This window comes from Hesperophylax consimilis, chromosome 1 (assembly GCF_061612785.1).
Source record: "Hesperophylax consimilis isolate HC1 chromosome 1, BYU_Hcon_1.0, whole genome shotgun sequence".
In the NCBI taxonomy this organism is placed as follows: Eukaryota; Metazoa; Arthropoda; class Insecta; order Trichoptera; family Limnephilidae; genus Hesperophylax; species Hesperophylax consimilis.
This window is the reverse complement of record NC_142836.1, coordinates 41,263,561-41,287,594: the sequence shown is the minus strand read 5'-3', so window position 1 is coordinate 41,287,594 and position 24,034 is coordinate 41,263,561. Positions and strand designations below refer to the sequence as shown.

Here is a 24,034-nt window from a genome sequence, read left to right as displayed (position 1 = left end):
TTCAACTATAATGGAGCTAGATATCACAGAGGCAAACGGCTTTGAAATAATCGTAAATAATGACATATGTATTTTAAATATGTATCGATCACCTTCTATAAAAAACATAGTTCCCTTTCTAAGGTCCCTAGACAGTCAACTTATCAAAATGAAAAAAAAAATCTGCTTAGTGGGAGATATGAATATAAAAATTTTAGCAAATAAAAAACATCCACAAAATGACGATTACTTAAACCTTTTGTTGTTCCATGGACTCTTTAGCACCATAAATGAACCCACAAGAGTCAACTTTAAACAAAATAACCTATTACCCACCCAAACTTGTATTGACCACATTATGTTAAAAACAAAAAGATCATACAAATCCACAATCCATCACTCGACAATTACAGACCACTATACACTTATCCTGAAAATAAACACTACAAACAATTCACAAGAAATTCACTCCAAAACCACAAAAACCTACAATAAAACTGATGTTTTAAAACTAAATGACATACTACTTCATAAAAAATTAGAAGAACTCGTAGAAAATAATAAAATTAATGAAGCATGGACACTTTTTATAGAACGTATTCAAGACGAATTTAAAAAAAATACCATCACGTCCGAAAAAAGTTCTCCAACTAAACATATACTTCTAAAACCGTGGATATCAAAAGGACTCATAACAAGTTTCAGTAAAAGAGAAAAACTCCACAAACAATGCAAATCAAACCCATATGACATCTATCTCATAAATTTCTATAAACGATATCGAAACTTATGCACACGACTTGCACGTATATCGAAAGAAATATATTATAAAAATAAATTAGATAAATGCAACAAGGACCCCAAAAAAATTTGGCAAATCCTAAAAGAAATATCCCACACATCTACAAAGAAAAGCGATTCCATAACCTAGATTAAAATAGATAACGAGATTATTAACACATCAGAACAACCACTAAAAGTATGTAATTTTGTGAATAACTATTTCGATAACGTAGGCAAGGTACTAGCGAACAGAATCACTACAAATGACGATATCCCAGAATTCTCAACCCACTATACACACACTGGTGTTTCTCCCTTTAAAATTCCCTAAATTACCCAAACAGAAACACTTAAACTTATAAACGAACCAAAAAAATACAAACTCTCAGGGTAGCGACAAAATATCACCGATGACACTAAAAATATTAAAGTCAGCACTTCTTATGCCACTTACTATACTTATAAATCGGTCCATTAAAGAAGGGATGTTCCCAACTATTTTGAAAACGGGCAAAGTAATTCCAATCCACAAAAATGGAAACAAGGAAGAAATAAATAATTACAGACCAATTACAATTTTGAACACGCTTTCAAAAATTCTCGAGAAACATATCAAAAACCACCTTTTAATTTTTCTCAACAAAAACAATATACTATCACCAAATCAATTTGGATTCAGGGAACATATGAGCACCTCACATGCCATAGCCTCAGAAACAGTCTTCCTCAAAACAAATATAGATCAGGGTAAAAATGCCTTGGAATATTCCTAGATCTGGCAAAAGCGTTTGACACGATTCACCACCAAAACCTGTTTAATAAACTAAAATATATTGGAATCACGGGAACAGAACTCAAATTAATTGAAAGCTACATGGAAAATCGCACCCAATATACCTCAATAGAAAACACATGTAGTGACAAGGAACAAGTATCCTACGGAGTACCACAAGGCAGCGTACTTGGCCCAATCCTATTCCTTATTTATATTAATGATCTATGTCACCTCCAAATAGACGGGGAAATTAAAAGCTTTGCTGACGACACTGTGTTACTTTTTAAGGCCACTGACTGGAACACACTAATCACAAAAGCTGAAGTTGGCATAAATATTACAAAAAATGGCTTGACTCTAACTTAATAACTTTAAATATAGATAAGACTAAATTCATAACCTTTAGCATAAACTCGAGAGGCCAACCCTCCAAAAACATCTATACCTCGCAATAGCACAATCCATAATGGAATACGGCATTATTGCTTGGGGCTATGCCAGTAAAAAATACATAGACACACTGTATAAAGCTCAGAAAACCTTAACAAAAGTAATACTTAAAGTACCTAGACTAACACCCACTTCAACCATATTCAAAAAATTCCCAGTGTTGAAGATTCAAAAATTATATTCAAAACAAATACTTACTTTCTGTTAAAAATGTTGCGACCTATAACAAAAATATGTTTGATGCCAATAGAATCAAACCAGGATCTGCATCTCCCGACCAGGCAAACTACAGACCTTCCCAAGGTCACAGCCTAATGCAACCAGGGCTGAACCGATGCGACCACACAGGACTACTGACCATAGAGCATCGGTGTGGTTGACCAATCTATATCCAGAAGCCACTGGGGCTTCCAGTCAACCAGGACCAGGGGTATTCGCTGCCTACCAGGACAGGGCACCCTTAATATGAGACTCAATCCCGTGAGTTAACATGTACCACCCTTGACAGGATGATCACCACTGGACCGAATGCAGAGTGAACGGTCTACACAATGCAGTGATTACAGTGTTTGTGTGTGCGATTAAAATAAAAGAGTCAAGTATGAACTCATATAAAAAAACAGGCTTCAGTTTTTGAACTGCTCTATACGGGAGCTAGAATATTAGTTAATTAGGTGATCGATATGTGTAAATTTTATGAATTTTATCAATTTTATGATTTATCAGTTTATGGATTTATTAATTTTATGGGATTATTAATGTGATTATTTTTTAGGATTATGTATTTGTATGAGGGTTATTATATTTTTGATTGTTATAAGTTGTATTCCCGATCCCTTCAGGTTTAGGTAGTTTAGTTATTATGAGCTAATTTAATATTTGTTGAAAGTTTGTTGTGTTGGTATAAAAAAAACCACTAGTTTTTTCTCATCTCGGCGGGGCAATATGTTAAAAATGTACGAACCATTAGCAAAGTTCACCACCAGTTACTTTACAGACTCCTGCCTAGCAAAAATAAGAAAAACATGCACTTTTTCAGAATCATACGAAACTTTCTCGTCTTACAACATCTGAAAATGATTTATTTTGCAGTCTGCCAATCTATTATTGAATATGGTATCATGGCATGTGGAGGCGGCACTTCATCTGCACTTGACCCAATCATAAAGATTCAGAACAATTTTAAAAATAATTCTTAGGCTACGTTTAATTACAGACTCGAATTTAATTTTTAAAATTATGAATGTGTTTGATGTTCGGCAGCTATATGCAAAAACTATTCTAACTCATCTATACTCAAATATACATAATTCCTACGAAAAAATTTCAAATACACGAAGTACTCGAAGCAACAACAAAAACTTACTACAAATACCGAAAACGCATACTACTTTTGGTCAACGAAACTTTAAATACTTTTCGACAAGACTATACAACATTCTTCCAGACAGCATAAAACAATGTGATTCACAAAAAAAATCAAAGATAATGTAAAAACTTGGATCAAAAATAAGAATAGGGCCTTTACCGGTGCATTCACCCAAATTCGCAGTTATTGAAGTAACTACATTATTGAGCGAATACATTTTAATACAAGTATAGGTATATATTTATTGTTTTTGTGTTTAATTCGTACAACTCCATTTATTTTTTTTTTAATTTAATTAAAATCAAATTTAATAATATAATTATTAAGTTCTGCAAGTATTTTTTGCTTTTTGTTATTGTTACAGCTGTTTCGGCTTTCAAGGCCATTTTCAAACTGTGGTTAAGCCACGTTTTGACGACTTATTAATATGATTCTATTTTACCCCCTCCCAAGTTAAAATGATTTATTACCGGTTAAACCAAGACGGTTTAGACGTAAAATCCTTATTTAGCAACATCCCCATTAAAGAATGCCTTAAAATAATTGAAAATATCCTAGAACAATCTAATGTTAACCCAATAATAAGAAAAGAGTTATTCCAGCTCATAAAAATTTGCATACAAACAAATTATTTTCTTTTTAATGATACATATTTTGAGTATTTGTACGGATTTCCCATGGGATCCCCTTTAAGCCCACTTCTAGCGGAGATATTTATGGATCATATTGAAAATATAATTCTTAAGTCTCCCTTAGCTAAATATATAATATACTATGTCAGATATGTAGACGATATCTTAATATGTTGGAAAGGCACCAACCGTCAATTAGATATCTTTATTAATTGGGCCAACACTGTTAATAATAAAATCTGCTTCACAGTCGAACATGAGATCAAAGGTAAAATATTTTTTTTAGATCTAACAATTGGAAAGAATAATAATAAACATACTTTTGAAATATTTAGAAAACCAACTTTTAGAGACACTACAATAAATGCAAATTCAACTCATCCTTGGTCTCATAAATTATCAGCTTACCATTCCATGGTACATAGACTCATTAACATTCCCTTGGACAATAAAGCGTATGAGAAAGAAAAGGCAACGATACAAACGATCGCGGTTAATAATGGATATAACATAAATAACATTGAAAAAATTATAAGAAATATAAAAATAAAATTAATTTAATATACCTATCCGGCAAATAATAAAAATATAGAAAAATTTGCATGTCTTGAATTTATCGGTCCAATATCCATAAAAATAGCAAAAGAAATAAAAAATGCGGTCTAAATATAGCTTTCAAAACCAATAATAACATAGGAACAAACCTTAAAAACTCTAAAAGTAGAAATCCTAAACTTAATAATAGTGGCATATATGAATTAAAATGTTACCACGCCGATTGCAACGCTACTTATATCGGACAGACGGGAAGGGCTTTTTCAACTAGATTCAAAGAACATATAAGATGTTATAATAATAAGAGCACATTTTCAAAATTCGCAGAACATCTCTTAGTAAATAATCACGTCCCGCTTGACAACAATGAACTTAAACCCTTGCACATAGAAAGAAAGGGCCTTAGATTAAATTTACCTGAACAATTAGAAATCAATAAAAGAACCAATGGCCCTAATATAACATTAATTAATAAAGTAAGGAAAATTGTTTATTCCCCGCTTCTAAGTATGTTCACAAAACCTAAACAATATAACACATTTAAATAAATTAATAACTGCTACATCATTATTAAACAATTAAGATAACATTAATGTGGGGAAAACAGACTTCAAAATACCCCCACAGAATATGAAATCTATTGTCACAATTATTTTTATCAGTAAATTGGTTTAACCGGTAATAAATCATTTTCACTTCTTCTTCTTTATGTGCCGTATCATGTCCCCCCGACGTTGGCGATCACTCTAAAAAATGTCTCTTTGTCTTGCGCTGCCCGGAATAGCTCCTCCACACTTCTAATGCCGGTCCACTCTCGTATATTTCGCAGCCAAGACATTTGTCTCCTACCAGGCCCTCTGCGACCCTCTATCTTGCCTTTCAATATTAACTGGAGCAAGTGATACTTCTCCCCTCGAAGTACATGACCCAGATATGAAATTTTCCTGATTTTTATTAATCTAAGCAGTTCTCTCTCTGCTCTAGCCCGCCTGAGAATTTCTGTATTGGTGATCATGTCGGTCCATGGGACTTATTCTCTGGTGAAGCCACATTTCAAAAGCCTCTAACCTGTTCATGGTATTTACTTTCAAGGTCCATGTTTCACATCCATACAACAAGACCGACCACACATAACATTTTAGCATTCTCTGCCTTAGTTTTAAGCTGATATTATCATTGCAGAAGAGGGATTTCATTTTAATGAACGCAGTTCTTGCTGCTTCAATTTTGCACCTAACCTCTACATCTCCGTGAGAATACTGCCGAGGTATCTAAATCTTTCGACCTTTTCGACATTGAAACCATTTAACTGTATCACTGATTCAGAGTGATCTAGTCGTCCAAATGTCATCCATTTTGTTTTATTGACGTTGAATGTTAGGCCCAGTTGCTCACCAGCATTATTAACAAGATTTAATAGGTCTTGGAGGTCATCGATACAGTCAGCTAGTAATACAGTATCATCTGTGTATCTTATGTTATTAATGACAACTCCGTTGATCTTAAGACCCTTCTCAGTATTACTTAGGGCTCTTTTAAAGACATAGTTAGAATAGAGATTAAACAATAGTGGCGACAGGATACAGCCTTGTCGTACTCAACGCTGAATGGCAATTGCATTAGATCTCTCATTCCCATGTCTTATTTCTGCTGTTTGGAACCAATACAGGTTTTTTTTTAAATTCTGGTCTTTGGTGTCAACGTTACAATCCGCATTTTAACTTGGGAGGGGGTAAAATAAAATCATATTAATAAGTCGTCAAAACGTGGCTTAACCACAGTTTGAAAATGGCCTTGAAAGCCGAAACAGCTGTAACAATAACAAAAACCAAAAAATACTTGCAGAACTTAATAATTATATTATTAAATTTCATTTGAATTAAAAAAATTTTTAAAAGTATAGGTATGTTCAAAGGTATTAGGAACTAACATGAAAAATTCTGCCTCATAGCCATGCTAGCCTAGTGAGGCGGTATTTGAGAAACCTCAACTAACTGTACTTTTATTTTCTTTTTACTTTCATCATCTTACGTTTGTATTTTTCTGTTAATTTTATAACCTTAAAAAAAGTTACAAATCAATGTACAATATACACCATAATATGTATTTATAGTTGTAATGTCGCAAACTTTCTTAAATAAAGATATATATTATTATTATTATGTTGCACTAGATCAAGGCTGCCCAACCCCAGGCCCGCGGGCCACAATGTGGCCCGCGAACGAATTATAAGTGGCCCGCGTGAACCATTTTCAAAAAACCCGCCAATCCGCAAATTTGAAAAAGTGTCGCGGTAAAACAAACAATGCAGCTTGCGTGCGGTCACCAGTGTTGCCAACGAAGGCGATTTATCGCTATTTAGGCTACTCACAACGAGAATCAGCGACGAAAAAATCTAACCTCTTAAACTTACTTTTTAAACAAAAATACACCGGTTTTTTTTGTGTAATCTTGTAGCCACCCCCCCCCCATGGAATTCGAAAAATTGTTGTGGGGAATCACATATGATGTTTTTGGGTGCGCGGAATTTATCCTCAGCGAAGTTCCGTAACAACCCCCCCCCCCATGGATTTCAAATATTTTGTGGGGAGCACTCGTTTTGAATTTTTTTTGTGGGGAATTATGTTTTATAGAAATTCTCTAACAAGCCCCCCCCCCATGGAAATAGGAACCGTCAGGTATTAAGTGGCCCGCCAGTGATTCAAAATCGTCAATTTCGCCCAACTGTTAAAAAGGTTGGGCAGCCTTGCACTAGATACTCGAATTTACTCACTGTGCGCCAGGGGGAGTAGGAGTGACGGTCATAGATAATGTTATCTATCGATATTCGTAACGCAATTTAGATTACATTACTCATCTATGACTCATCTGGTATCTAGTTTATGGTCAGTGTAAACGTCAAATTCTTTTCGAGTTGTGCACAAAAGGAATTAAGAATACAATATTATCATAACAACCGCAAAATGTCTAAAAGTGTGGTAGAGTTTTATCCAGACCAGGAGAAACATCGATGTGGTTACTGCAAGAAACCTGATTCGAGTTGTAGTCAAGGTGAATTTCATCAAAACATTATTTTTGCAGTTCAATTTAGTCAAATTAACCCATTTGAAAAACGATCTATTTTAATTTTAGGAATGTGGGCACACCAACTCACAACAGATGATTACCAGAATTTAATTGATAGAGGATGGAGACGCTCCGGAAAATATTGTTACAAACCTAAAATGGATGAAACCTGTTGTCCCTTGTACACCATTAAGTAGGGCCATTAATATTTATATTTAATATTTATTTGAATCCAACAAATAACTGAATTTAATACTGCGGCCTAAGGTTGAGATAAAAAAGCATTGCCAATGCTATTTTACAATATTGGTTCAATTCCACACCCTTTTCTCAATGAAGAATGCAAGAATTTAGATGTTATTCAGTTATCGACTGGTCAATGGCCAAGTTAGCTAAGCGTTGGGTTCCCGCCTGTGTTTTGTGAGTTCGGCAAATAACATTTCCACTTGCGTGATGTAGTAGAAAATTTTCAAATATTTTCAGGTTATTCGTGACCTTGAAATGTTTGTCTTTAAAAAAATCATCCCATAATATCAAGTTAGGTCTAATACAACCAGACCATAAATGCCTTCTTGTAAGAATGTTTTAATATTTGGGAACATTGTTTAACAATTTGGTCCCACATTCTTAGGATAAAATAATACATCATCTACATTTACTACTAGTAAGAGTTTAAATGTACCCAAACAAAGACTAAAAATGTTTCAATATGTTATCTATCTATATCATAGAAAGTTGAAGTAAGCAGCATTCAATTCTTATTACTTAGCATGCTATATGATTATCACAGTCAAAATACATAGATTAGATTATAAAGTTCTCAATATCAGCTCTGACTCATATTTAATTTTTTTAAATATATTTCAGATGTGATGCTTTACAATTCAAATTATCGAAATCTCAGAAAAAACTGATTAAAAAAATGAACAAGTTTTTTTCCAAGGATAGCGATGTTGAGATTTCTGAAAATGATGCAAAAAGTTCCACCAAAACTAATGAACAAAACCAAATACCTATTCCTAGTCAAGAATGTGATGAACAAACTGTGTTGAGCACACTTAGAAATAAGAAGCATATAAAAATTGATGTGAATAATCTAGTTCCTTCTTCCCCAAGGGAAAAAACCAAAAATTCAGACTCAAAAGATAAAAAACCTGAGAAAGTTGGTAAGAAATTTATACGTTGACAAGCAATATTCTAAAGCATGGATCTCAGAGAAGAAGAAACCATAGTTATGTCTGATAGCGACTAGCAGTGCTTCTAATGAAGAGAGGGATTGAGCAAAAGAAGTGTACAAGGGATGCAAGAAAAGAGTAAGTGTTGGAGTGAAGGAGCGATAGAAACACCTGGAAGAGGAAATCAAAATGACAAATTACTTCCAAGAAAACATCACTGTTTTGGAAAGAGGTTAAAAGATCCGGAGTGGTCCAGAAAACGGAAGCATGAAAGTGATTAAGTTGAAAGATGGAAAAATGTTGACAAATGAGGAAGAAATAAAAGAGATAATAATAATATTATTTGGATCATTTCTATAGCACCGTTTTTGTGAAAAATCACCTCAAGGGCACTTAAACATCGATGAAATATTTTGAGAAAGTTTGTGTATTTTGGGAAGTATGTTTAGAGATATTGAAAGAAGGGTAAAAGCAGGTAACTCCATTAATGGATTACCGAAAGCAGTTGGGAGCTAACAAAAAACTGTCCACAGAAGCGAAGCTAGCTGTCCAAAATTTAGTTCTGGTACCTATCCTGATGTATGGTAGTGAGGCATGGAACTGGCAGAAGGGTGAAAGTAGACTGAATGCTATAGAAATGATTTCCCTGAGTCGTAAGTGTGGTAAAAACCATTTATGATTGTGCAAAAGATGTGGAGATCCGCAAAGAATGCAAGGCTGATGTGAGCATAATGAGTAAGACTAGGAAAGGGACGCTCAGATGGTTTGGGTATGTTGAGTGAATGAACGAAGAAAGAAAAGGAAGGAGAATATATAATGCAAATATGAATGGTAGAAGAAACCGGGACACCTGAGGAAGATACGGCACGATTAAGTGAACCAAATACTTAAGTCATGAAATGTCGAGAGTGAATGAGGCAAGGAGTGTGTGCCAAGACCGAGATGTTTAGCAATCTGTACCTCTGTATACCCCTACGGAATTAAAAATAACCTACTCAAAATAACTATATTTTTATTTTGAGTAACTTTCTATCAATTTTTTTTCTAAGAATCTTGAATTTGTTTTTAGAGAATGATAAGCCATTAACAGTATCAGAAGATATCAGCAGAATTCCGTGTAAGAAAGCTAAGCAACTGAGATTACAACGAAGAAAGGAGAAGTGCCTGCTGAAAGGTATTGAGTTTGATCAAAAACCGAATCCAAATATCTGTGAGAAGTCTTTAGAAGAGTTTTTGGCTGATCTCCCAGATGGTTTTCGAGAAAGGTTGCAGGTAATTTTTTATTTATAAATAAATACCACTATTTATTGCTTTCTATTATTTAAATTGTATTTTTGTTCCTCCCGGTCAATCAATTTCTGCGCAGGGTCTTGCAGAATTCGGTTTACGTCGATTGCTTACCGACCTGGATGACGGGCTTAATCTCACCATAGAACACTGCAGTCAAATTAAACACACATTTTTGTCACACTAGTACATATTGATACAAAGTTTAGTGCTAGAAGATTTATTTAATAAATTTAAAAACCGATTTTGTGACAGGAATAAAATCACACAATTGGTTGGCTTCAATTTTTTGCCACTTTATACATATACATAGCCAATGAAATTATTGCAATGTTTTCCTCAACTAAACAAAGGTGTGGTGTGATATGTATGTATTTTATGGGCTACTTTGATGGTTTCGCAGATAAAACTGGTCAGGACTGCCCCTGCCAGCCCTGAATGGCTGGCCTCAGCAACTGCCAGCTACCAGCTGTATATTAAATACCAAGTGGCCATCCACGGTGACAAGGCTTCCGAGTGTACAGAGGACCAGTTCCGAAGATTTTTGGTTAAGAGTCCTCTGCAGGTACAAAAACAATATTTTTATATATTAAATACATGAAATTATGTAATTTTACAAGATTGAAAATATACCTTTACATAAATACACTTTTTATACAAGTACCTAAAATTTTTGATCTTCACCGTAATATATTGGTGCATAACCGTTTTATTGAAAACTTTTTTTTTATTTTTTTATTACAAGATAATACATTACAAAATGATAACAAAGTAATAATGTATTATTCCCAGTGAGTTTATAAAACTTGATAAATAAGATTAAAGATTGAAAAATATGGCATACCTTTCTGAAGAATTTGGCACTATTAGTCATAATACAAGTTAAATGCAGCCATTCCCAATCTGGGGGGTGAGTATGTATCTTTTGCGTTAGAGTTATGGTAAAGGTTAAATCAGCGTTAAATGGTAGGAGCTCAAAAGGTAGAGAGTGAGAACATATTTATACGTTAAACGCAACTCATTTAATGCTGATTTGACCTGCGTTGGCTAATGCAAAAGATATATACTCACCCCTCTGAGTAGATTTGCACAGTTTTTCCCTTTGATTTTATTAAATGGCACTTTACTCCTATTGAAAATTTAGACGATGGATGGTAATCATTATTGAACTTTTGATAGTTATGACTATTTATTTTGCAGGCCGACTTTCCAGCTGATGGGCCTTCAGTGGGATATGGTTCGTTCCACCAGCAGTACTGGCTTGACGGGGAACTAATTGCTGTGGGTGTCATAGACATCTTGCCAAAGTGTGTTTCTTCCGTATATCTCTTCTACGACCCTAATTATTCGCATCTCTCCCTTGGGACATACGGCGCACTCACGTAAGTTGACTTATTGTGCTTTATTTCACTTTTATGATCTGATATTTTTATTTCAGTTTGAAAACATTTGGACTTACGCTGCATTAGTTCATACAACACAGTTTCAGTAATGTTGGTGGATATAAACGAGCGCTAGACCATAATATGTACTTAATAATGCTTGTGTAGATTTATTAATATAAGTTGAAAATTTAACCTCATTACAGAGAACTGGCGTTCACCAGGCAGTTACAAGTGAAGACAAAAAATATCAAAAGCTACTACATGGGATTCTACATTCATTCTTGCCCCAAGATGCGATACAAAGGGAATTACAATCCATCGTTTCTCCTTTGTCCAGAAACTTACAAATGGTTTCCACTGGAAGAATGTTGCAATAAGCTGGAGCAGCATTTGTACTGCAGATTGAACCCTGACATTAATGCCACAGATACAGATGCATGTGAAAAGAGAGATTTACAGGATATCCTCGTACTGGCAGGCAGTACGTATATGACGTATGGTCTGTACAAAGAGCACAAAAAACGCACAAGCTTGAGGATAAGGAAAAGCACTCCGCAAGATACTGATGAGCAAAGAACTCTTCACTATGGAAAGCTAGTCGGGAAAACTACTTCCCAGAATATGCTTTTGGTGAAAGAATAAAATGCCTAATTCAATATTCAAATTTTATTGATAAAAAGAAATGTTATAATATTCAATAGTTTAATAAACTTATCTTTCAGCTTTGCTTAATGTATTATCAGATATCTTACTTGTATTGTTATTGCTTTAATAAATGTGCATTATCATAGTAAACTAGTCTAACCAAAGATACCTGCAGTTTCACTTACAATAACTGGTGTAAAAAAAGATATGGCAGTGGTAGATTAAAATGCGTTACATCGGAGGCAGTGAGGTGACTGAAATCTATAAAACTTTTTTTCCTGGGCTGCTTCAATTAAATATCATTTTATTGATCTTACATTATTACAATATATACATAATATTATTTTGTAGTGTAGTTAAAAAAGCAAAGATAATTTAGTAAGTAGGTGTGCATTATGCCCCATAGCAATTTCTCTAACTCCTTGTTTGAATTATGTAAAAAGTACATTATTAATGAAGACTATTCTTCAAAGTCGAGTATATATTTTTTGCCTGCAAATCCCTGAATCGACATTGTGTTTAATAAAGCTTCTTTATAATTGGAAAACTTAACAAACTGATGAGCAGGAGCGCGCAACTTACGAGTTAATATCATTTCAACAAGCTCGTCGAACATCTGTTTCCTCAATGGACTAGACTCATAATCCTTACTCCATTGCGTCATCCAAAAACCGTAAGCTTTGATATTCTTAAAGATAAGTGCAGTAGTAGGAATAGTGACTGGCTCGCGTGACATCCCCCCGTAGGTGACCATGGCACCGCTGTGGTTTAACTGTCGCATTATTTCCAAGGCACTCTTTCCGCCAACGCAATTTAAAGCCAGCATTGGCTTCTTTGCTTTTCCACTCTTGAATATATCCGTGGTACGAATTTCTTCTTCTGTAAGGATGAAATCGCCACCTAAGTCTGATAAATGTTTTTTCAGATCGTCGATCTCAGGACGATTTCTTACAACATTAACTGTTTTGAAGCCCAACGCTTTGCATATTTGTATAACATTTTGACCGCATGCGCTGTTTGCACCGTTCTGAATGACGGTATCATCGACTTTTAAATCTGCAAAATCTTTAATCATCCTATAAGCAGTGCACGGGTTTACCGTTAGGGTTGCTGCTTCGGCCTTGCCCAGATCTTTAGGTACTTTAACCAAGTCATCTTTAGAAAATACACCAATAGTGCGCCAAATTCCCAGGCCTGATTTTACAGGCAGCACTCGGTCTCCCGGACTCAAACCTTGCACAGAATCTCCGATCTCAACTACTTCTCCCACTCCTTCATTTCCTGCCACTGCGGGAAGTGCCGGTTTTACAGGATATTTTCCTATAATTATACAAAAGACATTAGTAGGAATTAACTGTTTACATATTTAATTACTTATGTTCTTCAATTGGGAGTCAGTGTTTTATAATATGTGCACACAATGAATGAAGAAATACCTTGTATCGTATTGATATCCGCTGGGTTAACGGGAGACGCTATCATTTTAACTACAACATCATTTTTTGTAGGAGCTTTGACAACCTCTTCAACTTGTGAAATAACTTTAATAGGCTCTCCATAATCACTGTAGGTCAAAACTATGGCATTTTTACTATAAAATTTCTTGTTAATTAGACTCAAACTTCCAAGAATTCGATTGAATTTTAACGCCATGCTTAAAGTTAGATTAGTGAATTTACTTTCAGTAGAGGTTACCGTCAATCGGCGAAATGATCGACTGCGCCACTCGTACTGACTGTCGCGTAATGTTTTGTGACGTAATTTATGTATGTATAATATGGTGTTAATTTTTTTGTAAAATCATCACATTTTTCAACTTTGATAATAATATACTTTTGACTTTGACTTTGACAAATATTATGACATTTATTAGTATCATAGACAAACAATTAGATAAAAAATAAAAATATCAGAAAACATGGACCTAATAAACCCTTGACAGAGTATCAGTGCGATTTTGTGTGAGCGGCATTGACGTTAAATCTTGGGTAATGGGAAATTGCCCGGCAGCCATCTTGTACGACAAACTTTTGAAATGATTTGTATGCAAAGTGGTTCATAATGACCTATTATAATTTTATTTTTATGTTAATGTAGTTTTAACGCTTATGATTTTTTTAAGTATTTGACGAGACAATTTCAATTACTTTATGTTGTTTGAAATTCGGAAATGTAGGTAAGCATTATAAATAAAGTATAAATGTATTACATGATTAACAAAAAAATGGAAAAATTTTAATTAAAACAAATAAATAATATTAGAAGGTTAAGAACCGTGTCTATAAAATTTAATGTGATTAAATTGTGCTTCTGTCACTTTTTAAATCATTTGCTACTGACAGATTCTTAGCTCATTGGGCTTAGAATTTTTTTTTATTATTATTCTTTATTTTAGCTTTCACCCATTAGGGGTGATCTTGGCCATACACAATTAACATTTTAGAATTTTGTTGATTACACTTACATGCAGATGAATTTCCAATTATTCCCTGAATTTAATCGATTTGTTTTTCAAAACGCCGAACTCATTTTTTTGGTATTGTCTCTGGCTTAGCGGCAAATACGATTTTCTAAATAATTTTTGAGCAAAGAAAACTTGTTCGACAAAATTTGAGAACTTTTGTACCGTGGTGAAATCAGCCAAGAGCATAATAATAATTAAAAAAAGGATATTTTAAATTTAGTTTGTTGTTTTACTAATAATCATTGCTGATAGATATTTTATTCTGAAACTACCCTTGAAGGAAATAAATATTATTATGTTGTTCCGAGAAACTATAATAAAAAAAAGATTCTGCAGATCGCAAAGAAAACGACATTAGTATTAGATAAACAGTATTATTAAATTCTAAAACAATAAATAACCTGTACACTTGCCATGATAAATAAAAAAAATAATAGAGTTGTGCGAAAACTTTTCAGTTTTTATTAATTTATTTAAAAATATTGAGAGATTTACCTATAATGATAGTTCTTCATCAAGCATTGACAACAGGTCTTCGTGAATAGAAGATGCTGCTGCACTGGGGCACTTTCCAGTATTAGTTGCGTTTTCACTTATTGCAATATTATGTTCATTTTTTACTGAAGACTGGCTTGGCTGAGATTGTATATAACTTATTAGATCAACTACGGTTTCGTTTTCCATTTGGTAGGAATCGTGGTTTATCCTCTTTTCAATGGAAATAAGTTTTAGATTAAACTTATTTTTTTTGGTTTCGCCTCCAGAATTTTCTACCAAATTACGAACAAACGACAATTCCGATATATCAGAATCCGTATTAGTTGCTGAATCTATTTTTTGCGGCTCAACTGCTTCGCCAATATTTTTATATTCACAGTCACACGGAGCGTTGTTGTTCAGGAGGTAGATGTTCTTGCCAAGATTGTGAACGTACTTTGATGTAACATTTTCGGAGAAGACGAAAGAACCATCGTTTCTTTGAAGACCTAACTTTAACAAAATCGAAACTTTAATTCGGAAATCCCCTAGCCAAAATAGTAGAGCGTTTCTTGTAAACGATAGCTCTTGCGCTGTCATATGTTGGAATATTGTGTCGAACCTTTGCAGCGCCCGATCCATTTTGATAATAGCCTGTTGCAGTGGCAAGTCCCGCACACCCTGCAAGTGTCGCCTCGTCAGCTCCGCCAGTTCATGAGGACGGATCAGGGAAATCTGCCATTTCATCATCATAGTCATCAGTTCCCACAGTTTATTCATAGAAACCGGATCCAATCGCATAATTGACACAGAAGCGATATCTTCCAGAAGTGTTCTGACGTTATTGTGACTCTCTAAACTTTGGACGACGGACAATTCATCTAAAAGCTCGTCGTTGAAGAGGACTTCTGTTATATCCGTAAGTACTAAATGGAAAATCATTTGGATTATATCGGAAATATTTCTCAATTATCTCAGTGCGTAACATGGTCCTATTTCGTTATCAATTTGTGCGGGAAAAGATGAAACCATTAAAACATACCTTGCATTCCTCTGTGGGGTGGAATTTTTTGTGCATTGAGTCTTTGATCGACTACATACAACAATTCGCAACCCAAATTGATGACCAAGAGAAGATTCGCGTGCTTTGACATGACCTTTCTTGTTATACTGTTTCAGGTAAATAATCAATATTAGCGAACATAACCTAAAATGGGGCAAATGCACATAGAGCAATTGTATCAACACATCATCAGTATTATGACAAAAGATGGAAATGTTCAAGATTTTTCCTTTAGGCTCGCAAAATTACATACTAATTCTGAAAGAATTGAACTCGTATATGATTTGTTAAGTGATTATGAAGTATTTCCAAATATTATTGTTACTAAAAAAGAAAGCATTATTTCTGACAAATATAGAAACTTGGGCAATGAATTCTTTCGAAGGAAGGTAGATGAAAGAGCCCTAGATAATTATAACAATGCTATATTGTATGCCCCCAATAATTCCAGAGAATTAGCCTTGGGGTTTGCTAACAGATCAGCCATTCTGTTCTCGTATAAACTCTACAGGGACTGTATAGATGATATAGATAGGGCGCTGACGACGGGCTATGATGACAGCTTAAAACCCAAGATATTGAAACGTAAGTCAATGTGTGAGGAAGCTATTTCCGAGCAAGAGGACATAGACCTAGTGGAATCCCAGTGCCGAGAACAATTTAAACTTTCCAAGGAACCGCATCCACTCATTCCCTGTGCCAGCAAGAGTATAGAAATTTCATATTCTAGAGAAATGGGACGCAGCGTGGTTGCTGCTGACAATATTGCACCGGGGGAGGTCTTGGCTGTGGAACAACCATATTGCTGTATTTTGCTTGAGGCATATTACTTAAAGTATTGTTACGGATGTTTAAAGCAATGTTTTTCAATGATACCTTGTCAGCATTGTTGCTATGTTATGTTTTGCTGCAGTGAATGCCGTGAAAAGGCTTGGCAAAGCTATCACCGAATGGAATGTAAACTGATGCCACTATTGTCAGCGATGAAGTTTACTAAACTAGAGCTCCTTGCGTTGAGGACAGTCATACAGACTAAATGTAATTTATCTGATTGGAAACTTATTCACGACACTATACAAGAGGCCGAATCTGTAACTGATCCCCAAATGAAAGGTTTTACAAAGATAAACTCTAATATCGGTTCAACGGCTAAAGAATCCATGATTTTTGACTCTCAGAGCTATGTTCCCATACACACCCTCGTGACAAATGTGGAGAAAAGATCGATTTCAGATATTTTCCAGAAGTCTGTAACGGCAGCTGTCTGCTTAAATTTCCTGATGGAGTATGTGGACTTTTTCTCGGAATGCACGGAAGACACCAATGGCAATGATAATATCTTGAGTAAGAAGAATTGTGTTTACGTGACGGGGGGCCTGCTCCTGCACCACAACATGACGGGTCCCTCCAACATGCACACCATTAGTGGCCTGAGCGGAACCAAGCAAGGCGGCTTTGTGGACGATGTCAACTTTGGTGGTGGAGCATTCGCCTTTCTAAGCCTGTTGAACCACTCCTGTGCCCAGAATGTGGTCAGGTACTGTAGTAGGTCGAGCATTGCGCTCGTTGCCTTGAGACCAATTAAAAAAGGTCAGCAACTATTTGATAACTATGGGTAAGTTCTATCAAAAATTTTGGTAGTTATCAATAACTAACAAAAATACTAACTGACTTGGTTATTATGAATTTTATGTTACAGAAAGTAATATACCACTTTAATATTTTTTCCCTTTGCATAAAATGTAGGCTTACCTACTGCCAGAAATATGTTGATTCTGAGATAGTCTACTTAAAAATTTCAGCTATCTGTCAGTTATATCCGAGCTAAAATAATAACAATGTCGATTTTTTAAATGCGATTTTATTCATCTGTTATAATTGTTTTAATGAAAATTTCACTTTTTGTTTTGTTCATATTAACACATTTCTGGCTTGTATTTTTTGCGCTGGCGCTACGCTGTCTCCGGGAGAAAATAAAGGTCCTGCGCAAATTTATTTAATTTGTTTTAAATCGCTGTATCTTCGAAATTGATTAAAATATTTTAGTAAAAATTTCTACGTAGTAACTCAGCATACCCAAGCTATAAAAGTACTAAACGAAAATCGAATTTTATTTGAAATGCAACTTAATTAACCTTGTAATATGTTTATTACAGTCTGCCTATTGTAATTTGCCCATACCTGCTTTCTTTATACACGCCAGACATCTCTCGCTCTCTTGCACATAGGAGTTGAGCAGGGCGGAACAGAGATAGAGATTCACATCAGGTTTCAGGGTCATAAAAACCCTAATTCCAGGAATTCAATTATTACAATAACAAAATATGTTATCTAAATAATATACTATCTTTTTGTTGAAATACCGATGTAAACGAAAGGCACTATGATAAATATAAAAAGATGACTTGCATTATGATTCGATACATAATTATGTACATTTAGTTGGGACATTTACAAAGAGATTGGTATATAATATTCATATAAAAACATTGAATAATTCTATCTTTACTGACATTGAAATGAGGCCGGTGCAAAAGGTAGAACTACACTTCCCGAGGTTAAGCATCAATCGACCGAACGGTACCGGACCGAGAACTACCTTTCCTGGCCGAAGTGTGTTAATAGGAAAAATAATAAAAACTGCACTTAGCAACTTTTTGCAAACATGGTGTAACAACGAATGGTAATATCTTTTGCCTCGCAAGAAGTCACCAAAATGTTTTTGTGATTTTTAAGCCTAAGTTTTACACATTTTATGTTCATTTTCACACATTATCCCACTTTTAAAAGTCATTAAAATACAGGGTGTCCGGGGGTAAAGTGCACTAACTTCGGAGGTACCGCCATAGGTTCGCTACGTGGTACGCCAAGTGGTTCGCTACGTTTGGTGATTTTAGCAGGGGTGCCCGGGTTGATCGGGTGAGGTGTGTTCAGGATACGCCTGACCACCAGCTGCGTGGCATGCCGGGTCACACTGATCCCTAGATTCCCACACACCCCTCATACCTTTTCCTTCCGAGAACTTCCTCTCCTTCCTTTCCTTAAAAAGACCCCCACACAGCATCCCCAAGATGACATAGGCTCTTAGGAAAATAATTAATAAAAATACTTCTGTGGGGGGGGTTAATATTAAAAAAAAGTGATTCTACATGATGGTAGAAGTAAAAAAGATAAATACCTTTTTTCGAAACTCCATTGTTTTTTCCCTTCCAAAAATATTTTTCATAGAATATTTATTTTTCCATACAAAAACTTAAAAACTACCCTAAAACGTTGGAATTTCGAAAAAAGTAATATTATATTTTTTACTCCCACCATCATGTAGAATCACCTCCCGAAGTTTGTGCACTTTATAGGCGGATACCCGGTGATTTTGTAATAACAATATTTATTGTTATTTACACTTATAGACTATCAGGATTCTCAATTCGCTATAAACAATGTGTTATTTGATATAATTAATTATTTACTGGATGAAGCACGACAAAATAGGTTGATTATGACAGTTTGACGTTTGGCAGTAAACCGACGTATATATATATATATATGTGTGTGTGTGTGTGCGCTTCATTTTGTTCCTCATAGAAACTAATACTTGGCCTTCCCCGATAACCTTATCCAAATGCCCTGTATAATTTTGCCATCCATATCTGTTGACCTAACCACTTACCAAAATGAATAGATTTTCAGTCCATGAATAGATTTTCGACGCAGTTACACGGTTTAAATTAACTGTAACTTCTCTAATAATTGAATCAATATTGCAGGTTCCACCATGCTACAGCCGAGGTTAGCGAGCGCCAGAAATCGCTCCAATTCCAATACAAATTCATGTGTGCCTGTGAGGCGTGTTCCAACAACTGGCCCCTCTATCAGAACCTGCCCGCTGCTCGTCCGAAGGACAAGAAGAAAAGGGAATTGCGTTCTCATAAAATACTTACCGAGGAGCTGATTGACAACCTTAAAAATGGAGATAGGAAAGTTGCTTTGAACATAGTCAATCAACTGTACCCATATGTATCTATCCTTGAGGATAGTGCGCCCAGTAGAGACTTGGCCGACTACCAGGAAACCATCAAGCAGTGTTGGTCACTCTTTGGCAATGTGGAACAGTTAAAGTAGTGAGTGTATGTCGCTCTTATTTTCCTTTAGATATAAGTGTTTATTTTGTACTTCTGATAATCATCATGTTTATGTTATGTATATCCATATATTTTTCAAATTGTATTATAAAATTATTCAAATATGATTTAAGATTTTCACGGCCAAAAGTATTTTTGCTATTTGTTTTTGGGGTATTATGCCGTGTTGCGCTAACTCCTTCTTTAGCCATACCCCCAAAACAAATAGCAAAAATATAAAATTATTGACTGTTTTAATAATGGTAGTTTTATTTTTAGGAGTTACCTATTCCATTTAGAAGCCCTTTCTAAATTTTTGTTATTCCTGGTAATATCTGTCCAAGGTATATGGAAACTCTTTTCGTTAACCTTAATTCTTTTCCTTATTTCTAACTTTTAGTTTTACTAGATTTATAATTTGTTAAGAATTTAAACACTGTAATACTTGGTACCAACATGGTCCAGCTGTTTTATAATAATAAATGAAAGTAAGAAGGTATGTACCTCCATGTTTATTTACCTTTAATCAGGTTCCTAGGTTAATAAAAGTTATGCCATTAAAGTAAAAATTAATCATTTTTATCCTTATTTTAAATAAATAATAATTATACTAAGATATTCATGAGTCAATGATGGAATAGTAAGTTATACAAACATCGCCCAGCCCAGTCTCCAAAGAGATAGTCAGAGAGAAGTTACATTTGAGTGTTGATAATGTTATCATTATATAAAAAGGGTTATAAAATAATAAACGCAGTTCATATTATATATTGTTTAATTAGGGCTTAAAATTAAAATGATACTATTCTAAATCTAATTAAAAGGTATAAAGCTGTGGCTAAAGGCAGACCTGCGATGGTTGTCAATTGAGCCGCACCGCTCTTGAAATGCAGTGTAACCCGGCCCTGCACCTCGGGACTTACAGGGCTGTGGTGAGTTATATAGTCACTCAGGGCATCCACATCACTCAGCGCCAAGATCTCCTTATCCAAAATGTCAGTCTTTAACATTGTGTAGTTGTCCCCGCCCTCGTACAAAAACTGAGGTATTAACACCTTGTAAAATGCATTTTCTAATACCTTTGAATATGTTGGCACAACACATTCTCCGCACAGAGCGTGCACCGACACTAGCCTACTGCCGGATGGATATGTAATGTTATATTCTACCCTTAAGCCTGAAAACTGGAGAAAACTTCCCGGCAGCTCGATTGGATTGTAATTGTATACAGACCATTCTAGCACTTTCTTCAATACCTTGCCTGTCATATTAACAGCTATGATGACATTGTCAAATGGTAGGACCTCAAGGATGTCAGCTCGAGTAATGTTTCCTCCGCTGGTCTCCGCATTGACGGAAGTTCTTATGCCTCCACCATGCATGAGAGCAATGGGAGCATCCGTCCAGCCGGCTGCTGTCTTGTGATCCACTGCATAACCATAAACCATGGAATCGGCAATCAGGTTTCCCAAATTACATTCTTTTTCTCTGCATGCGCCACCACCATTGAGCAAAACATCTGACTTTCCTACAACATTTTTGGTGAAGTTTAGAATGCCCGGCCTGAATGTTTCCAGCAAGTCCAGGACGTCTTGTTCTTGCGCTACAGAGTGGTCTAGTAATATGGGTTGTCCATCGTAGCTTATAAGTTCTCCTTTGTTATCAAATTTGAGGTGAAGTTTACCCAAGTACTTGGTGTAGGCGTATGCCTGTACCACGGGCACCTTCTTACCAGTTGATTGTTGGATTACAGTTGGATAGGCACCCACTATTTGCTCAATATCTGGTGTCTTTCCATTCCACAGGAAAGTATTAGTGTGCCCACCGATGACTAAATCCACTCCCTGAACTTCCTTGGCTATCCTTTTATCTGCTTCATATCCAGAATGTCCTAATGCAATAATAATATTAACCCCTTCACTTTTTAACTTATCTGCTTCCTCTTGAACAGAAATTACTTCATCGATATATTCTATATTATTTGGCGACACTAAAAACTTTGTGTCTGGAGTCAGATAACCAATTATACCAATTTTGGTATTTTGTACTTCGAGGACGATGGATTTATTCAAATTTGTCACAGTGTTGAATTCTGGTTCCCCTGTTAATATTAAGTTGGCGGCCACAACTGGACAACTGAGGTTCTTGATGAAAGGTGTGAGACCGCTAACTCCGTTGTCTAGTTCATGGTTACCCAGGGACTGGAATAAAACAAAAAATTATATTAATATTAAGAAATGTCTGAATATGGACTGGAAAAAAAATAAAAATAAACTATATTAAAACTAGCTGTACCCCACCACGCGTTGCTGTGGCTTAATCTGTCTGTGCAGATAGAGAAAAATTAGCGCGTGTTGCAATTACGTCCAACAAATGGCGCAGTTGAAAAATAAAAATGTTTGTCCAAAAGATGGCGCTGTTATAAAAAAAACAAGTTTTTACCTGTCACAAGTGACATCTATATAATACAAGTATATAAAAACACGCGTATTCGAATGCAATGTTGTGTCAAAATTTCAAAGTAATCGGTGAAGAATTTTCCGAGATTTAAGATTTTGAACAAACGAACATTTACATTTTTATTTATATAGATTAAAAAATACCTGAATATTTCAGTCAGGTTTATAAAAATAAAAATAAATATTTGGTGAAGATTCCCATATTTTTTTTTATTAATCATTCGGATACAGATTCCAATGTCAATTTTTATTTGCTAACAAAAAAGTGGCCAAAATTATGATCTTGCAATTAAAATTATGGTTATTTTTAGAATCGAAATGCCTACTTAGAATAAGTGGTGAGACGTTCATGAACGAGCTGCACAATTGAGCTAGCTCTTTTTGATGAGCCATATTCGTACGACTCGTAAACCGTACCACGGCTCATTTAAACGTTTACTCTTTATTATTGAGAGACATTTCATAAAAATAGTGGCATTAAAATTATCCAAGCATTAATTTTTATTACACACTCAGTAACGTGAACGGTATCTGACAATCCGACATTTGGACTTGGACTTATATATCCGGTACCAAGAGTCGTACGATCATCCATACGCTTATGCTGGGACCTGTACCGGAGGAGCCATAAAGGACGAGCGTAGTATGTATTCTTATTGCTCACACGCACTTAGCTCACTGCTCCCGTTCAATTGAGTCGACTTTTTGAGCCGTACGAAAATGTTGAGCTGGTAGCGTGGCTACCGCTCTTAATAAAATGAGTCATGACTCATCGCTAATAGCGACAGAAACAGTACCACGGCTCAATTGAACGGCCACCCTTTTTTTATCAGGAGATATTTTAGAAAAATAGCGTCATTAAAATTATCCGAGTATTAATTGTTATTACATACTTAGATACATGAACGGCGTTTGACAATCCGACATCTGGACTTTGATGTATGTATCTTCACCTACTAACTACTTAGTATCTTATTTGTCTCATGTTACGAGGCAGCATACCGGTAACAAGAGTCATACGATCATTCGATCGGTCGAGTTATATGGTACAAGCACGGTATTCTCATTGCTCATACTCTCTGAGCTCACAGCTCCCGTTCAATTGAGTAAACTCTTTTGACGTACGAAAATATTGAGCTGGTACCGTGGCTCCCGCTCTTAATAAAATGAGTCATAACCCATCTCTGCTTAGAATATTGAAAATATCACCTTGAAATGGATATTATGTTCATCATCACTAGTTCAATGTAAAGTGGTATTATATTCGGAATTAATTATAATTATACAGTCAAGTTAATTTACAATGACATTGACAGCAACTGCAAATTAGGTCGTCTTTAGTTAATGTT

General features: G+C 35.2%; 5 protein-coding genes across 6 annotated transcripts in view; 2 read left to right on the top strand and 3 right to left on the bottom strand.

The window, feature by feature from the left end:
- Positions 1 to 7,424: 7,424 nt before the first annotated feature.
- On the top strand, positions 7,425 to 12,103 carry Ate1 (arginyltransferase 1). Of its 2 annotated transcripts, XM_089639033.1 has the most exons (7): positions 7,425 to 7,594; positions 7,676 to 7,802; positions 8,477 to 8,775; positions 9,854 to 10,056; positions 10,475 to 10,636; positions 11,272 to 11,453; positions 11,660 to 12,103. In XM_089639033.1, exons 1-7 carry the CDS (start codon positions 7,426 to 7,428, stop codon positions 12,096 to 12,098), a joined length of 1,581 nt encoding a protein of 526 aa, XP_089495159.1. In that variant the 5' UTR covers position 7,425; the 3' UTR covers positions 12,099 to 12,103. The 2 variants fall into 2 exon arrangements, with proteins under 2 accessions (XP_089495159.1, XP_089495169.1); XM_089639043.1 differs by lacking the exon at positions 8,477 to 8,775.
- A 447-nt stretch (positions 12,104 to 12,550) lies between these two features.
- On the bottom strand, positions 12,551 to 14,006 carry LOC149426907 (enoyl-[acyl-carrier-protein] reductase, mitochondrial). Its single transcript, XM_089639050.1, has 2 exons — positions 13,538 to 14,006; positions 12,551 to 13,421 (listed from the first exon to the last, which is right to left on the bottom strand). Exons 1-2 carry the CDS (start codon positions 13,752 to 13,754, stop codon positions 12,562 to 12,564), a joined length of 1,077 nt encoding a protein of 358 aa, XP_089495176.1. The 5' UTR covers positions 13,755 to 14,006; the 3' UTR covers positions 12,551 to 12,561.
- Positions 14,007 to 15,014: 1,008 nt separating this feature from the next.
- On the bottom strand, positions 15,015 to 16,199 carry OSCP1 (Organic solute carrier partner 1). Its single transcript, XM_089634185.1, has 2 exons — positions 16,085 to 16,199; positions 15,015 to 15,968 (listed from the first exon to the last, which is right to left on the bottom strand). The coding sequence occupies exons 1-2, from the start codon at positions 16,194 to 16,196 to the stop codon at positions 15,061 to 15,063; spliced, it is 1,020 nt and encodes a 339-aa protein (XP_089490311.1). The 5' UTR covers positions 16,197 to 16,199; the 3' UTR covers positions 15,015 to 15,060.
- Positions 15,851 to 20,867, top strand: LOC149426905 (protein-lysine N-methyltransferase SMYD4-like). Its single transcript, XM_089634157.1, has 3 exons — positions 15,851 to 15,961; positions 16,222 to 17,720; positions 19,873 to 20,867. The coding sequence occupies exons 2-3, from the start codon at positions 16,255 to 16,257 to the stop codon at positions 20,225 to 20,227; spliced, it is 1,821 nt and encodes a 606-aa protein (XP_089490283.1). The 5' UTR covers positions 15,851 to 15,961; positions 16,222 to 16,254; the 3' UTR covers positions 20,228 to 20,867.
- Positions 20,868 to 20,983: 116 nt separating this feature from the next.
- Positions 20,984 to 24,034, bottom strand: part of LOC149426904 (protein 5NUC-like) — a 57,220-nt gene continuing 54,169 nt past the window's right edge. Inside the window, exon 4 of the mRNA XM_089634171.1 lies at positions 20,984 to 22,427. Coding sequence (XP_089490297.1) covers positions 21,018 to 22,427 — 1,410 coding nt within the window. The 3' untranslated portion in view covers positions 20,984 to 21,017. The remainder of the gene's footprint in view (positions 22,428 to 24,034) is intronic.